The 19,556-nt window shown below is 38.0% G+C and overlaps 1 protein-coding gene across 1 annotated transcript in view; it reads right to left on the reverse strand.

The window, feature by feature from the left end:
* The window catches only part of ETNK1 (ethanolamine kinase 1), a 74,582-nt gene extending 56,837 nt beyond the window's left edge, over positions 1 to 17,745 (reverse strand). The window contains exon 1 of the mRNA XM_082419851.1: positions 15,590 to 17,745. Within this exon, the coding sequence (XP_082275977.1) occupies positions 15,590 to 15,745 (156 nt within the window). The 5' untranslated portion in view covers positions 15,746 to 17,745. The remainder of the gene's footprint in view (positions 1 to 15,589) is intronic.
* Between the last annotated feature and the right edge of the window lie 1,811 nt (positions 17,746 to 19,556).

Below are 19,556 nucleotides of genomic sequence, written 5' to 3' on the forward strand. Positions count from 1 at the left end.
AACAAAAGTGCAGGACCAGATGGCTTCACAGGCGAATTTTATCAAACATTTAGAGAAGAGTTAACCCCTATCCTTCTCAAGCTCTTGCAAAAAATTGCAGAGGGAGGAACACTCCCAAACTCATTCTATGAGGCCACCATCACCCTGATATCGAAACCAGACAAAGATATCACACACACAAAAAAAAATTACAGGCCAAAATCATTGATGAACCATAGACGTAAAAATCCTCAACAAAATACTAGCAAACAGAATCCAACAACACATTTAAAGGATCATGCACCATGATCAAGTGGGATTTATCCCAGGGATATAAGGATTCCTCCATATATGCAAAATAATCAATGTGATACACCATATTAACAAATTAAAGAATAAAAGCCATATGATCATCTCACTAGATGCAGAAAAAGCTTTTGACAAAATTCAACACCCATTTATGATAAAAACTCTCCAGAAAGTGGGCAGAGAGGGAACCTACCTCAACATAAAAAAAGCCATATGTGACAAATCCACAGCAAACATCATTCTCAATGGTGAAAAACTGAAAGCATTTCCTCTAAGATCAGGAACAAGACAAGGATGTCCACTCTTGCCACTATTATTCAACATAGTATTGGAAGTCTTAGCCACAGCAATCAGAGAAGAAAAAGAAATAAAAGGAATACAAATTGGAAAAGAAGAAGTAAAACTGTCACTGTTTGCTGATGACATGATACTATACACAGAAAATCCTAAAGATGCCACCAGAAAACTACTAGTACTAATCAATGAATTTGGTAAGGTTGCAGGATACAAAATTAATGCACAGAAATCTCTTGCATTCCTATACACTAACAATGAAAGATCAGAAAGAGAAATTAAGGAAACAATCCCATTTACCATCGCAACAAAAAAGAATAAAATACCTAAGAATAAACCTACCTAAGGAGGCAAAAGACCTGTACTCAGAAAACTATAAAACACTGATGAAAGAAATCAAAGATAACATAAACAGATGGAGAGATATAGCATGCTCCTGGACTGGAAGAATCAATATTGTGAAAATGACTATACTACCCAAAGCGATCTCCAGGTTCAATGCAATCCCTATCAAACTACCAATGTAATTTTTCACAGAACTAGAACAAGAAATTTTACAATTTGTATGGAAACACAAAAGATCCCGAATAGCCAAAGCAACCGTGAGAAAGAAAAACGGAGCTGGAGGAATCAGGCTCCCTGACTTCAGACTATACTACAAAGATACAGTAATCAAGACAGTATGGTACTGGCACAAAAAACAGAAATATAGATCAATGGAACACAATAGAAAGCCCAGAGATAAACCCATGCACATATGATCACCTTATCTTTGATAAAGGAGGCAAGAATATACAATGGAGAAAAGACAGCCTCTTCAATAAGTGGTGCTGGGAAAAATGGACAGCTACACGTAAAAGAATGAAATTAGAACACCCCCTAACACCATACATGACAATAAACTCAAAGTGGATTAAGGACCTAAATGTAAGGCCAGACACTATAAAACTCTTAGAGGAAAACACAGGCAGAACACTCTATGACATAAATCACAGCAAGATCCTTTTTGATCCACCTCCTAGAGTAAGGGAAATAAAAACAAAAATAAACAAATGGGACCTAATGAAACTTAAAAGCTTTTGCACAGCAAAGGAAAGCATAAACAAGTGAAAAGACAACCCTCAGAATGGGAGAAAATATTTGCAAACGCAGCAACTGACAAAGGATTAATCTCCAAAATATACAAGCAGCTCATGTAGCTCAATATCAAAAAAAAAACCCAATCCAAAAATGGGTGGAAGACCTAAATAGACATTTCTCCAAAGAAGACACACAGATGGCCAACAAATACATGAAAAGATGCTCAACATCACTAATCATTAGAGAAATGCAAATCAAAACTACAATGAGGTATCACCTCACACTGGTTAGAATGGCCATCATCAAAAAATCTACAAACAATAAATGCTGGAGAGGGTGTGGAGAAAAGGGAACCCTCCTGCACTGTTGGTGGGAATGTACATTGATACAGCCACTATGGAGAACAGTATGGAGGTCCCTTAAGAAACTAAAAATAGAACTACCATATGACCCAGCAATCCCACTACCGGGCATATACCCTGAGAAAACCATAATTCAAAAAGAGACATGTACCACAATATTCATTGCAGCACTATTTACAATACCCAGGACATGAAAACAACCTAGATGTCCATCAACAGATGAATGGATAAAGAAGATGTGGCACATATACACAATGGAATATCAGCCATAAAAAGGAACAAAATTGAGTTATTTGTAGTGAAGTGGATGGACCTACAATCTGTCATACAGAGTGAAGTAAGTCAGAAAGAGAAAACCGAATTATCGTATGCTAACGCATATATATGGAATTTAAAAAAGCAGTACTGATGAACCTAGTGGCAGGGCAGGAATAAAGAGGCAGACGTAGAGAAAGGACTTGAGGGCATAGCGAGGGGAAGGGGAAGCTGGGATGAAGCGAGAGAGTAGCACTGACATATACGCTACCAAATGTAAGGCTAGTGGGAAGCTGCTGCATAGCACAGGGAGATCAGCTTGGTGCTTTGCGACAATAGAGGGATGGGATAGGGAGGGTGGGAGGAAGGCTCAAGAAGGAGGGGATATGGGGATATATGTATACATATAGCTGATTCACTTTGTTGTACAGCAGAAACTAACACAACACTGTAAAGCATTTATACTCCAATAAAGACGTGGGGGAAAAAAAAGACATGACAACAACGACAACAACAGAAGTAGGAATAGGAAAGGAAAAAACAAAACTCATTATTTGCAGATACAGAGAAAATGCACAAAGTATCTAAATTTAAAAAAATAATTAGAACATGGGAAAAATTCAATGTATTAACATATCAATTGAATTTCTCTATACTAACAGCAAACCTTTTTTTTTAAATGATATTCTTTAAATAATATCAGAAAGCATCAAATTCCTGGAGGGAAAAATGAAATGAAAAATATAAGATCTCTACACTGAAAACTTCAAAAGTTTGAGAGAAACTAAATAAATAAATGGGATATACCATATTTATAGATTGTAAGACTCAATACTGTTAATGAATTCACTTCTCCTCAAATGTCTATAGATTCCACAAAAATGTCAATCAAAATGCCATCTAGTTTCTTTTGAGGAAATTGAAAAGCTGAGTCTACAATTTACATGGCAATTTAAAAAGCCAAGAACAGTCAAGGCAATTTTAAAGAAGAACAAAGCTAGTGTCTCATACCAAGGATTATAGTAACTATATCATACCAAGACCTAGAAGCAAAACTTGAGAGCAGTCCAGATACTGTGATACTGGTGCAGTAATAGACAAAACAGACTAAAGGAACAGAACAGAATTCATAAACAGACCCACATACAGTGCCACCTGGTTTATGACAAAGGTAACACTATAATGGTGAAAAAATGGTGGTTTCAGGTAACACTATAAAGGGGAGAAAATGGTCTTTTCTATAAGGGATACTGGATCACTGGATACTGATAGCCATTCGGAAGAAAAATGAGTCATGACCTCCTCCACCTTGCACCATAAACAATTTCAGATCAAAATGTAAAATAGCAAAACAATAAAGCTTCTATAAAACATAGAGGAATATCTTCAGGACTTTGGCATAGGAAGAGATCAAGACACAAAACATGCTACCCATAAAGAAAAAATTGAAAAACTGGTGTTAAAACTGTCAAAAGACACTATTAAGGGTGAAAACGCAAGCCACAAACTGGCAGAAAATATTTATAATACATTTCTTCAAAAAAAGGACTCGGGAATTCCCTGGCGGCCCAGTGGTTAGGACTCCACGCTTCCATGGCTGGGGGGCCTGGGTTCAATCCCTACTAAGATACTGCAAAGCCGCGCAGCGTGGCCAAAAAAAAGAAAAAAGGGCTCAAATATAGAATATGTAAAGAACATCTACAAATCATTAGGAAAAAAATAATTCAGGAGAAAAATTAGCCAAAAATCTTAACAGGTATCTCAAAATAGAAGACATTCAAATATCCGACCCACAGAAAAAAGATGCACTAGTTATTAAGAGAATGCAAATCAAACCCATAACAAAATACCCTTAATGCCTACGCGAATGATAAAAATGAAGACAGATAATAACAATTGTTGGTAAAGATGCAGCACCTCTGAAACTCTCATACAGTATTGCCATTAGGGGTATAAATCGACACAACCACTTTGGAAAACTTAAAGTATCTAGTAAAGCTAAAAATACATACCAGATGACCCAGCAAGTCTACTTCTAAGGATCCACCTAACAGAAATAGATATTCACACTCATCAAAAGATTTATACGGCTATGTTCACAGCAGCATAATTTGTAATAGCCAAAAACCGAAAACAACCCAAGTGTCCACCAACAGAAGATAAACTGAGGTATATTCTTACAATGAGAATAAGAAAGAACTAACTATATATACAGGAATAAATCTCTCATAACTTTAGCATATGCCAACCCCCCCAAAAAAAGTATATACCATACGATTCCATTAAAAAAAATTCATAGAGAGGGAAAACTACGATATAAAGTCAGGATAGGAGTAACACTTGCTTGAGGAGAGTTGATGGATAGTGACTCCAAAAGAGTATAAGCGAGGATTCTGGGGTACCATTTCCCAAATCTGTTTCCTGACTTGGATACTTATTACATGGGTGTGGCTGCTTTGTAGGAAAATTCATCAGGTTCTACACTTACGATTTGTGCACTTTTTATTATGTATATCACACATCAACAACAAATTTAACTAGAAAAGAGTTAATGTAATATTCAGATCAGAAAAAATGTACTGCCAGTTAATCTTTTGATTACCTTCAACTCACAGTAACCCTAGAGAAAATTTCCTAAAGCGATAAGGTTTTTAAAACTGAAAATAAATGCGTAGGTACTTTAGTACTTCGGTTTAAATTTAATTAATTTTAATTTACTATCTTAAAGAGGAGATACAGATACACATACAGATACATATCCTCTCATATACATATATAAAACGAAATAAAATTTCTTACATGTATTACAAACATTCTCAACAGAGATGATATCACCACCAAAGGAGCAAAAGTTGGTTACTGAGGGAAGAAAAAAATCTAGAGATATTACAATGGTTTGTGGCTCTCTAAAGCTCAACCTTACCTGCAAAATCCTATTTTTTAGTATTTAATTTCTCCTGTTAGGTAAAAATTAACATAATTTAACCTTCTCTTTAGAGAGTAATTATTAAAAACGTTGAGAAAGAGTGGAACATAGAACATAGAGATATTCAATAAATGTTTGCTTTTATATAGACTGAATGATCGATTTGTAGAATGAGAAAACTATGACCTAGGTAAGTTCTCATATTTTTCCAAAGTCATACAATGGCAAAACAGGATAAAAACCTGATGTCATGACTCTTAATGTTTCAGGGATACACCTTCAAGTTTATGGGTTCGCTAGCATGACCCTAGACTCACTGTAATATTCTTAAGTATTATCTGAGGAAAAGAATAAGGAAGGCGCAGAGGATGATCAATCCCTGATGCCTGGGTGTTTGCCAGATCATCCACAGTATGAAACGGCAGGCATGATGTCATCTATTACAAGAGGTAAAAGTAAGTGAAACCTAAAAATGATAGCTCCAACCCCAGAAGAGTTGTCCCTGAATCCACAATAAAGTGCAAAATAATGAGAAATAGGCTAAATGTGTGATTCCTTGGCTGCTGTTAGCCATACTACCTACGACAGAAAGATAAAGACTGTTTTAGGGTAGATCTTGATGTTGCACCAACCCAGGTTCCAGATGGTCCAATACAACATCAGGCTGCTAAGCACAGAACTGTCACAAAAGAGAATGTGTGCTCCACAGCAGATAACTCTTCTTTGACCTCTGTAACTCATCCTCTGTTTACCAAAATGATTCCGGTGGGAAGGGGACAAAATAAGGAAACTACTGAAACCAGAGGATATAGTGTAAAGTTGTCTCATCATCAGAATGGTTAAGTTAGGAGCAGTCTATGGTTTGAAGTCCATGGCATGTTTAGGCTAATGCAGGACCCACAGCTTACTATTGAACAGTCTTGAATGGCTGCAACTAACCCAAACATACAGCAATCTAATCCCAACAAGACTGCTAGACTGGAAGAATGGATAGAAGTAGTTACTAAGTTTGTTTCCTGAGAAGGGGAATTGTGCGGTCCCTCCTCTGCATGCAAAGTGGATCACTCCAGATGAAGTGGCTGATATACTGCATATGCAGGCCATAAAAGACTGGCCTTACAGTGACCAGGATATTCAACCACTTAATATGCCCCACCCCCAGGTCACGGTGAATATCATGATAAAAGTTTCTCCTTCTACATGGGTCCCCCATGTAACTCTCCTGTTACCAACATAAACTGTTCAGGATGCTGGATCCGATTTGCTGTCTCAAGCTTCCCTTTTCGGGTCTTAGGGATGATAGTAAGAAAACTAAATTAAAAGTAAGCGGAAAAGATAAGGGAGATGGCAAATGACTTGTCCCAACAGAGTGAAAGTTTTTCATGGTTATCAAAAAACTGGATGAATAAAGCAGACATTGATGGGGTTGAAGCAAAACTTTTTAATGAAGCATTATCAGATTGGATGGACTGATGGGACCTGCTAGTGGTCTCCCAGCATTGAGTGCCCCGAACAAATCCACCATATTTACTTGAGCTTGGGAGATTTTAAAAAGCCAGGGTACAAAGATGATATTAAGAGTCTGCCACCAATTCGGGAATAAGCAAATTGACTGTGAGGCCAAGATCTTAGCCCAGCCCTCAGCAGCTGGGAACCCAAGGCCAAATTCACATAAGTGGGTAAAATGGCCTAGAGGGAGAGAAGAAACCTTTTGACAGGGAAGCCCAATGCACTGAATCCAAAACCTATGTGAGAGACTCTTAAAGGAGCAACAGTTACTCTGCGAGGACATGAGGATGCCACTGTTGACGGTGAAAATTTGTATGCCAAGTGGAGTACTGGAACAGGTATTATGAGAGGTGGTTCTGTCTCCTTCGCCAGAATGTAATACTGAGATAAATATGTTTTATAGTAACACTTTCCCTATTTTAGTACTGTAACAGAAGACATAAATTCACCCTTCAGCCAGGACTAACTGACCGTATCAATTAGGAACTTAAAGAATTGCCCAAACCTGCACAGGTTGCTCTTTGAAGCAATATAGAATACCCGGTGGACAAAAAGAAATTACAGTCTTAATGATATCTTAGAAGTTAAAGCGATTATTAGTGAACTTGAAGGTCACCTTGAGACCCCCAAAACATAATCCAATACCTTCTTTCAGTACGTGACACTGCCCTGCAACTACAAACCCTGAGATGATAAAAATATTAAACTCTACCTTAGCTACTATGAAATTTCTTTAGTCCTTAAAGATGACTAAGATACCAAGCAGGGTTTTGATATTTATTTATGGTCTAAAATGACCGATTAACTACTGAATTCAAATGAATGAGCTTCCACAGGCCAATACAACGGGAAAGACAAGCTTCAATTATTCTTTAAGACAATGGCTACTGGACGAGCCCAGAAGCCTAGAAAGATGGAATTAATGCATGTCAGTTAACTGTTTTGTGGAAGTAACTATTGGATTCCACCATCTTTGAAAATAGCACAATTAAAAGTAATGTAAAAACAAAACAAAATACCATTTTCATGTATTCAACCGGCAAAAAATTTTTTAATTTAATATCAGAGGTCGGACAAAGTATAGAGAAAAGGATACTTTCCAACACTGTTTTGAGGAGTATAAATTATATAAAAGTGAGAAATAGCATAACAGTTTTGTGTCTTGGATTAGCTATAATACCCAGTTATTCAATCAAACACTAATTTAGATGCAGCTCTGAAGGTATTTTGCAGACATATTAACCAGATAACTTCAAGTAAAAGGGATTATTCCCCATGAATGAGCCTCATTCAATCAGGTGAAGAGCTGTAAAAGCAAAACTTAGGTTTTCCTGAACATGTGCCCCCTTAAGACTACAATATCAACTCCTGCCTGAGAGCTTCCAGCTTACCAGAGAATGCCCTACAAATTTCAGATTTACCAGCCTCCACACTTGTGTGAGCCAATTCCTTGAAGATCATAATTTTTTTTTTTTTTTTACTTTTAACCTTTTAATTCCACTAATAAGAATTTACTCTATGGATATACTTAGAAAAGTTATCCAAAATATATGTATAAAAGCAGATCACTGCAATACTTTTTTTAATACCTAAAAAATAAAAACGACAATTTTTTTTAAAAACATGGGGCAGATTATATATACTGACATGGAGATGTCTAAGATATATTATTTTTAAAAGCAAGATACAGAATAACTTACTTATATACACAAAAAAGAATATAGTTATATTTACTACATTTGTAAACATAGGTAGATAATGTACACTGGTAAATCTATAATTTGATAATTTTTTATAAGTTCAAAAGAAGTTGTTCACAAAATTACCTTTGGGGAGAATGACTTGGTGTTGGGGGGGCTAGATTTTTTACTTTTCATTTTATAGCCTTGTTTTTTTTTTGTTTTCTTTATTAATTAATTTTTTTTTATGGCTGTGTTGCGTCTTCGTTTCTGTGCGAGGGCTTTCTCTAGTTGCGGCAAGCGGGGGCCACTCTTCATCGCGGTGCGCGGGTCTCTCACTATCGCGGCCCCTCTTGCTGTGGAGCACAGGCTCCAGACGTGCAGGCTCAGTAATTGTGGCTCACGGGACCAGCTGCTCCGCGGCATGTGGGATCTTCTCAGACCAGGGCTCGAACCCATATTCCCTGCATTGGCAGGCAGATTCTCAACCACTGCGCCACCAGGGAAGCCCCTATAGCCTTGTTTTTTAAGGGCATGTATCATTTGTATTTTTTAAACAAAATCAACAAGGTTAGACAAGAATATAAGCCTTTTCTAATTTTCCTCTTTATACTCTTTACAATTTTAAAACCTCACTTTAAAAGTAATTAAGTCACATGATGTTTAACATGACCAAATATTATGTCTGTAGCTATCAAAAATTGTGGTCAATACCATACCAACATGGGAAAATATTTATGAAAAAATGGAATACAAATTGTACATACAGATGGCCAAACAAACACATGAAAAGAAGCTCAACATCACTAATTATTAGAGAAATGCAAATCAAAACTACAAATCACCTCACACCCGTCAGAATGGCCATCATCAAAAAATCTACAAACAATAAATGCTGAAGAGGGTGTGGAGAAAAGGGAACAATCTCACACTGTTGGTGGGAATGTAAATTGATGCAGCCACTATGGAAAACAATATGGAAGTTCCTTAAAAAACTAAAAATAGAACTACCATATGACCCAGAATACTGGGCATATACCCAGAGAAATCCATAATTCAAAAAGACACATGGGGCTTCCCTGGTGGTGCAGCTGTTAAGAATCTGCCTGCCGATGCCAGGGACATGGGTTTGATCCCTGGTCCGGGAAGATCCCACATGCAGCAGAGCAACTAAGCCTGTGCACCACAACTACTGAGCCTGCGCTCTAGAGTCCATGAGCCACAACTACTGAGGCTGTGTGCCACACTACTGAAGCCCCGCGCACCTAGCGCCCGTGCTCCACAACAAGAGAAGCCACCACAATAAGAAACCTGTGCACCGCAACGAAGAGTAGCCCCGCTCACCGCAAGTATGGAAAGCTCGCACGCAACAAAGACCCAACGCAGCCAAAAATAAATAAATAAATTTATTTAAAAAAAGACACGCACTCCAATGTTCATAGCAGCACTATTTACAATAGCCAGGGCATGGAAAACAACCTAAATGTCCATCAACAGAGGAATGGATAATGAAAATGTGGTACATATATACAATGGAATATTATTCAGCCATAAAAGGAACGAAATTGGGTCATCTGTAGAGATGTGGATGGACCTAGAGAGTGTTATACAGTGAAGTAAGTCCAGAAAGAGAAAAACAAATATCGTATATTAACGCATATACGTGGAATCTAGAAAAATGGTATAGATGACCCTATTTGCCAAGCAGAAATAGAAACACAGACATAGAGAACAAATGTATGGATACCAAGCGAGAAAGGGGTGGGGTGGAAGGAACTGGGAGATTGGGATTGACACATATACCCTATTGATACTGTGTATAAAATAGACAACTGATGGGAACATACTGTATAGCACAGGGAACTCTACTTAATGCACTGTGGTGACCTAAATGGGAGGGAAATCCAAAAGGGAGGGGATATATGTATATGTATGGTTGATTCACTTTGCTGTGCAGTAGAAGCTAACCCAACATTGTAAAGCAACTATACTCCAATAAAAATTAATTTTTAAAAATTGTACATAAGGTTCAATAACAACTATGTAAAATATTTAAGGGAGAAGTAGAAGGTAATAAACAAAATGAAACAGTTGATTTTTTAATAAACTATGAATAGGAAGTGGGTTTTTTTCTACTCAAAGTTTTAATATTGTGGTACATCTTTTCAGTAAAACTAAATTACTTCATGATCATATAGTCTCTTATTTAAAAAATTCATACGCAGTATATTTTCTCAGAGTACTGGAAAAATTGACTAATTCAAAATATTCTGTTTGTTAACAATTTTTTTTTAAACTGCTATTGTGATTACCACTAGAGGGAGGGAAAAGTTAGGAGCAGGAAGAGAAAAGGGAGATATTCTGTGTTGCTGGTAATATTTTCTCTTTCCCTGGGCTGGGGCTACGAAGGTATTTATTCTACAACAATTTATGTTTCATTCATTTTTCTGTTTGTTTGTTGCATCTCACAGTTTTTAAAAGGGTGATAAAAATTTACCTATTTATAGCCCATCAGATATATCAGAGCAAAATAACTCCTTATAAGACAAAATCCTGGGGACTTCCCTGGCAGTCCAGTGATTAAGACTCTGTGTTTCCACTGCAGGGGGCGCGAGTTCAACCCCTGGTCAGCGAACTAAGATCCCACGTTGCAAGCAGCGTGGCCAAAAGATTAAAAAAAAAAAAAAAGATAAAATCCTGAAAAATACAACCTGATTCCTTAAATATACACTTTTCATTACTTCCTTCATTTTTGTCACCCACAAAAAAAAAAAAAAAAACAAAAAAACCTTAAGCTTCCCACTTCCTCCCTCACCTGCAAGCAATTAACAAGTCCTGCACATTTATTTTCTGAAATGTCAAATCTGTCCCTTATTTCCATCTTCAAGGCCACTGTCCTAATTTGGATCCCAGCACCGCTTGTCTGTACTAACATAACAGTCTCTCCTAGGTTGTCTTTCACAAACATTTTTTAATGCAATACACAGAAAGAAATATATTTATCCTCTAATTCAGTACATATATACTTTTATATAAAACTAAAAGCTTCACAAGATAATACTTACCTTATTACTTGCAATGCTCTCTGATCTATCCTATCACATCTTATTTTAACTCATCTTTTTAAACTGTAGTGGTTTCAACCCACTACACTGATTTAGCATCCTCTTAGTGTGCAATAACCACCAGTTTCAAAACCAATGTCCTTTGTAAGTGATCACTTACTCCCCAATTCAAAACATTTCCTTCAATGAATGCTGCCTAAATTGTAATCTGCCACTTCTCTAAAAAATATATGATATAACTTACCTGCTTAAAAACATTCACCAGCTTCCCATCATGTCCTAGATAATAAAATACCACCTCCTTAAAGAGGCATAAAACCTTCGTATCTAACCACTCCCTTATTTGAAAATCACTCCCACTTCTTTTCTTGTTCATACACCATTCTGCCCAAGATACTCATAGTCTAGCTTTTGTGAAAGCAGTTTTTCTTTGCCCAGAAATACTTCCCCATTCCATCTCCTATCTTTCCTTCCAAGCTCAGTTCAGGTACCCCGTCTTCTATGAAGCCTTCCTTCCTCCATTCTCCCATGCCTACCTTCTGCTACAAGGAATGCTGCTGAAAAGTAGCATTATGCCAATACAAAAAAATACATGTCAAAATTATTGAATTTTAGGAGCTTACAATTCTTTCATAACAACTTTCCACTTACAAATGGTGGGGGGAGAGCCTGGGGGAAGCTGGAGTACTAAAACATACTATGTATAATTTTACGTATTTCATTTAATTCTCCTGATACTCTACTCTTAGTAGTAAAGTAGTAAAATTAGTACTAGTAGTAAAATGACTATGAGTACTATAGTAGTTAAATTCTACTATTTTCTACTATGCTACTATTTTCCAAGGTAGAGAGTAAGTCCTTTTTACAGAGGCTTTTAAATTTGCCAAAGGTGACAAAAGGCTGGAATCAGGATTCAAAAACCATCCTCTTTCCACTACACTATGCTGAGGCCCCAAAGAGAGGTGAAGTGGTTTGCTAAGTCCGAGTCACACAGCTATCAATACCTGAAAATAAACTAGTACAGTAGGCTCCTGACTTTTTGGTCACATGTTATCAACATATATGGGAACCTATCAAACAACACATCTCTCTTAGCCATAGTCAAATAGTCTTAGGTCCTACCACCCACTCAAATACTTTACTATTAGATAGTAACTATCTTAAAAGAAAGCTGAAGTGAATCCCGTTTCCAAAATAATGTCACATGTGGAAAAGTAATGCAAATTTCTGTTTAAGGAACTTAAAGCAAAATCTTTCTATGAGCCAAAGATTTAATTTTTAAGAAATTACTAACTTCACACAGAAATGGCTTCCCTGTCTTAATCATAATATACAAACATAAACTTTTCTCAAAGAGCAATAATTCATAAGATGAGTTCTCATCCCAGATCTGCCATTACAAACTCCAAGCTCACTTTCGTTTAACTATAAAATACATATTAACAGTCTACATCTATCTCACAGGGTCATTGGGAGAATGTACGTGAAAGTGCTTTCTTTATAAATAGTAAAATATTATTAAATAAAAAACACTGTGACTGGTATTGTTTTAGAACTACTCTGCCTATTCTAAGATACTACACTCCACAAAGCTCACCACTCCTTTTATATTGTATTCTTTTAATTTTGTACAGATAGGGAAAAAATAATTAAACTTTTTAAGACTCTATCTAAAATGAGATATATTATTCCCTGTGTCCGTAAGTTGTGAGCAAAGACTGGGCCCTCTATTATTCTGAATGCATTGAAGTCTTTTTTTGTTTACTTCTGGATTTTCCAACATGCTCTCAATAGTTCAGCTGTCAAGAGTTAGTGCCAGGTAAAATAAGTATTACTAGAGTAAGCGTCTAAGGTATGTTTAAAGCATTTTTATATCACATAAGAATTTTAGAAAAAATCTTTTTAAAATATGGGCTGTATTACTGATACCTGTTTTAATCTGTTGACTATTATGTTAGGTATGATTTTTATCTTTATACCTCAAAGGAAATAAAAGCAAATCTCAAAAGAAAATATTCCCATTGATATTTACTAAAGAAATCCTGAAGCATCATAAAAGCAGAGTTTATAATGACCTAGAATGTGGGAGTCAGATCTACCATATTGAGAGATGAATAACCATCAACTCTGCTTAGCAGTTGTTCCAGCTTCTGGATCAATAGCTTTGCTTGCAAATGGAGGGATTATATTTCTAAATAACAATCATCCTAAGGGCCAAAAAACATGGTAGTATTTACCTTCACTTACAAATAAGTATATTAGAAGTTTGGATAATGAGTCCAAAGGTCTTAAAGTCAAAAGCTGCTACATGGGTATCAGATTAAGATTCAATCCCAAGTACAACAATCAAAAAACAGTTTGATGTTAGCATATTTTATCCTTTTTTTTTTTTTTTAAACCGATATCCTGGCTTTACTTCACTGAGTTTCACCTGAAAAAAAAAGATAGTACCTATCTAAAATGGTTGTTCGGGGGATTAAATGATTAAAAAAACACCTAATGTACCTCTGGGTAGCTATTCCTGCTGTTCTACAGACAAACACATCAACTGAAATTCCAGTCTTCAAAGCTTCAAACTCTTAAGTCTCTGCTTAAAAAGTAATATGGTTTGCCAGTACCAGAGTTTACCACGAAGTAGCAATGTTTTTAATTAATATCTGTTTAATTTATACTTGACTGCCAGAATATAACTCATTTTAATAAATATAAAAATCTTCTATAATAAACTACAAATAAGTTAATGGATAATAAACTAAAGAAGTCTAGAGTTTCAAATTGGAAGTTTCAATTAAACTAATTTTCCTTAAAGAAAATATATCATACTATTTTTTTTTAATTACACATGAAAATCATTTTGGATTCACTATGTCCTACATACTTGGCTAACAAACATTCCCTTAAATTTTCAAAATTTTTGTTTTAACTTTTTTCCAAAACATATGGGTCCTTCTAATCTGCTCCAAACTCTTCTAGGCAGTAAGAACTGAAACCAACATTCATGAAAGCTGAAGTGTTGAGAACTGTTCTGGGCCCTAGGGCACTGTTCATGTTTTATTCATTTTTGTATAGGTGACTACTTTACCAAAGAATCTGAGATACTGTTAAGTCAATTAACATTGCTGAAACAAATCAGTCAACAAAATAAGGCAGATGATGTGGCTACTTCAAATGAATACTCTTACATTATTGCTCAGATTTGAAACAAACCTAAAATATGCCAGCCTTTAAAATTACTTTGTGTTTGCAAGGGAAAAGGAGGTTCATTTTCGTATATAGTACCTGAAACTCCAAGAGTTAAATACAAATTACTATTCAAAATAAATTTCATGTATGCTTAATCGTAACTTATTAGAAATAAGCTATTAAAAAATGCATAGGCTCTTAAGGACTTTTTCTCCCAATTTTTGTCTATCTACGAATACAGTGGCTCAGGAAAAAGAAATATTCACAAGCCACTGACCCTTCTAACATCAGATATTGTTAGTTTCACTAACATGACTAAAACATTTTCAGAAGTACCGATACAAATAAAATAACGTGTGCAGGGCTACCGAAGAACCCATGAGGACCACGGTCACTACTTTGGAATCGAGTACTGCCGCCAATCCCAGGACTTGAGAAGGTAAGACGCAGGGTGAGCATCAGTGGGAGCACACCGACGGGGGAGGGGAGGGAAGGGAAATGAGAAGATCAGAGAAGATTAATTAGCACATTATTTGTGAAAGGGGAGGAGATGGTGGCTTGGGCCGACGGGCGAGGACGCCTCGCAAGGGAGTGGAAAAGGTTCTTTTCGCAGTTAGAAGGGACAGGGGAGTGGGAGGAGGGGCAACGATCAACAGGAACCTTCCCGAGGTGGAAGGGGTGCGTCACGAACGTAGCCGCCTCGGGAAAGAGAAAATCTGCCCCCAGGACGACCTCAGTAAGCAATGGTGAAGGAAGGGGGAGTGACCTTCCTAGGTGTGACGGAGAAAATACAGGATCACTTCCCAAAGAACGGAGGGAGACGACGTTCCCGTAGGTCCTCCCGGGTCACCGGGGACTAGAAGGGATGGTGAGATCGCCCCCGCCCCCCGGCCCTCCCGGGGCCGCGTCAAGGTCGGGTGAGACCCGGGGCTGAGGTGTGGGCGTTACCTGCAGGGTCACCTCCTGAGGGTCCCAGTGCGGCCGCAGGTGTTGCAGGAGGCTCAGGGCCCCCTCCCGGCAGCGCTGCTCCTCCTGATCCTGCACCGTGACGTCCAGCTTGGGGACCTCCGGGGAGCCGGGCGGGACGTGGATGTAATTGGCCATGGCCCAGGCTACGGCAGAGACTACCACAACGACGACGGCGACGGCGACCACGAGAACGGCGGGCGCCGACAGGCTGCTGGATCCTTCCGTCCCGGGGCGCCCTCGCGGGAGGGCTGGGGGCGTTCAGACTGACGGCAGAGCGGTAGGAGAACAGCTGGTGGCGGCACTCTCGCCGACCCAGGTCTGGATAGCGGCTGAACTGACCAGAGACTGCTCACGGTGAATATCCTTCTCGTCTGCGCTCGGCCGCCGGCGGGCGCGGAGCATGCCGGGACTGGCCTGACGCTGGCGTCACGCGCGGGGCGGGGCCTCGGCTGTGTTAGGATCAAGGCGGAGTTTCTAGCCGCGAGCACAATGGGCCTAGTGCCTGGAGCTCGGTTCCTCGACCGTTATCGGACAGTGCGGCGCGTGCTGCTAGTCTTTAAAACGTGGCGCTCCCGCTTGGAATGAGCCTGACCCCTGCCAAGCCCCGAACGAAAAGCACTGAGGCTTTAGCTCACCTGATCGGGAGGGTCTTGGGGTCTGGGTTTGAGGTAGGGCTGAGTTTTTCTGGGAAGCGAGGGAAGTGTCCTGAAATAACTCCAGGATCAGCCTCTGAATTTGGCCTGAGTCTGGGCAAGCTGGGTTAACTGCGTCGCCTTGATCTCGGAGCCACTGTGTACTGAGGACTAACCACATAGTTGGGTTGGCAACTAAATTCCCATCAGCAGTATACGGAGATCATGGTATTTGGGACAGTTAAGATATTTGGGTAAGAAAGCGACTGCACTTCAAGATGTGTTTTTAAGGTCTGATGTTTGATCATACCGAGAGTTATTCAGAGTCGGCAAAAACAGGTTATAGTGTAGGATGAAGATGGAAGGAAAGGAGTTTTGGGCTCAGCCTCTAGATGCCTGTTTCAGGGTATCCCTGAGGGCCTTGAAAGAGCTACCTTCAAACTTTTAGTCTGATTGTCTTATAGCAGCTAATTCCTCTGCTAGGGGAATACTGGAAACTGGGTAATCCACAAGTAATTTATTGGGACCTCCTAATTTTCCCTATGATTTGAGGAAAATGGGTTGAGATTTGACCTCTTAATCTGTCTTGCCTGCAGCATTTGGTAAATGGTGAATACGTTTGTTAGTGGTAAATTAAATCGCTAACTGGACTCAGCTTAATTAACAGTCAAAATGTTTATCTCATTAGCATCAGTTTACATTCTGATTGTTCAGAAAGAACCTACCTACCTTTGTAAATCACAAAATAAATAGCTATCAATAAAGGTAAACTTCATAAATTAAAAAGGAGAAGAGAGTTTTATAGACAGCAAGACAGTTGATTCAACATTTTCCAGACTTAGTCCTTTTTTTTTTAAATCGTATACTAGGAGAAACTCTAAATTATGCATTCCTTTCAATTTGGGGAGAAATAATCAATATACTAATTTCACATTTCAGGTAGTATCTGTTGTTGTTGGGTTTTTTTGGTTTTTTTTTTTTTTGGGTGGCGCCACTCAGGGTGCTGGATCCTAGCTCCCCATCCAACCAGGCCCTCGGCAGTGAAAGCGTGAAGTCCTAACCACTGGATCGCCAGGGAATTCCCTCTATTGTATCTTTGTATAATTTGTATTTTTTATTATTAAACAGTTGGCATTTTAAGAACTTTGAAGCTATGATTTGAATTGTGAAATGATTTAATAGCAAATTACAAAAATTATTTGGGGTATCATACAAGTTTGTAATTTTAATGAAGCATCCATTAATAACTAGAAGGACCTAAAAAAAAAAAAAAACCTATTAGGTACCTAAGAATAAAACTAACAAAAGATGTGTAAGACCCTTATGGATGAAATTATATTAATGGAGAAATGAACCATATCCATGAATAAGAAAAGATACTTATTAAAAAGATCTGTTTTCACTGAACAAATCAATAAGTATAGTGCAGTTACAATTAGATCTCAACTGCGTATTTCACACAACTTGTTAAAGTGGCATTAAAATTCACACCAAAACTTAAGGTCGAAGAGAAGCTGCTATAATTCTTTGTGGGGGAGGGAGGGTTAGAGAATAAGTTGGGAGAACACATCCTACCAGGATTTATGATATAACGGTTTAAGAATGGGCAAATAGACCAGTGGAGCATGGTAAAGATTCCAGAAAAAGACCTACACACGTGTGAGATCTTTGAATATGATAAAAGTGGCATTGAAAATTAGTGAGGAAAGGATGGAGAAACTACTGGAATAACTGCTAATTGTATGGGAAAATTTTTTTGATCCCATTGTTACTCAAAAACTGGGTTTGCCTCTTCATGGGTGTCAAGCCAAAAGACACAACCAAGGCAAAGACCTGGAGAAGGTAGTATTTATTACTTGCAGCAAGTGAGAACACCAGGGATCTTTCCCAAAGCAATGTCTCCTCGAACAGCAGAATTGGAGAAGTTTTAAGCTAAGGGAACATGCATATTCATGAATATGCTTGAGTTAAGGAGAATTCAGCAAATTATTGGGGCAAAGGTCAACAGAGTCCAAGCTTTAGTCTTGGACTAAAGGGGGGGGGGGCTTATTCCTGCAGAACAACTCAAAGATATGTATCAGATTATGTATATCCATTGAGGAGGAACTAGGACTGTTTTATAGCTGAACTGCTGCTGCTTGACTGCTTTTCCACTGTTGCTACATTCTTTTGTTCCCTTAAGATCATTAATTACTGAGACCTGTTCAAGGGCAAACATTGCAGCCAAGCTTAGATCACAAAATGGCTTAGGCCAAAAATGGCTTCTCTTATGTCAAGAAAGCCATGCCTGGTTTTCTTTCTCTGGGGACCCCCTAGCCTATCTGCTTACAGACTTAATTAAAATTTAAAACTTCTGCTCTGTGAAAAACTTCTCTGTGTTAAGAGAATGCAAATCCAAGACACAGACTGGGAGAAAATATTTGCAACAACAGATATCTGATGAAAGATTTGTATCTGAAATATGCAAATAACTCTGAAAACGTAACAATTGGAAAGAACCCAGTTTAAAAATGGGCAAAGGATCAGAACAGCCACCTCACCCCAAGATGAAATACAGACAGCAAACAAGCATATGGAAACATGTTCAACATCATGTCATTAGGGAATTGCAACTTAAAACTACGAGGTAACACTACACACCTATTAGAACGGCTGAAATCCAAAATACAACAAATGCTGGTGAAGATGTACAGAACAGGACCTCTCATTCATCACTGGTGGGATGCAAAATGGTACAGCCACTTTGGAAGAGAGTCTGGAAGATTCTTACAAAGCTAAACATAGTCTTACCATGTGATCCATAATCATTCTCCTTGATATTTACCCAAATGAGTTGAAAACGTACATCCACACAAAAAACCTGCACATGAATATTTATAGAATCTTCATTCATAATTGCCAAAACTTGGAAGCAACCAAGATATTCGTGAATAGGTGAGTAGAATAAAAAAAAACAAAAACAACAACAACAAAAAAACTACCGGTACATCTATTCAATGGAATATTATTCAGCAATAATAAGGAATGAGGGATCAATCCACCAAAAAAAAAAAGGAACCTTAAATGCATATTGTTAAGTCAAGGCAGCCAATCTGAAAAGGCTATAAAATGATTCCAACTGTATTACATTCTGGAAAAAGCAAAACAACATTAGACACAGTAAAAAGATCAGTGGTTGCCAAGTGTCCAGCCAGAGGGAAGGAAGGATGAATAGATGGGGTACAGGGAATTTTAGAGCTGTGAAACTACTCTGTATGATACTATAATGGTGGATAGATGACATGAACTTTACAAAACCCATAGAACTGTACAAC

The sequence above is a fragment of the Balaenoptera physalus genome, assembly GCF_965194825.1.
Source record: "Balaenoptera physalus genome assembly, chromosome: 13".
NCBI lineage: Eukaryota > Metazoa > Chordata > Mammalia > Artiodactyla > Balaenopteridae > Balaenoptera > Balaenoptera physalus.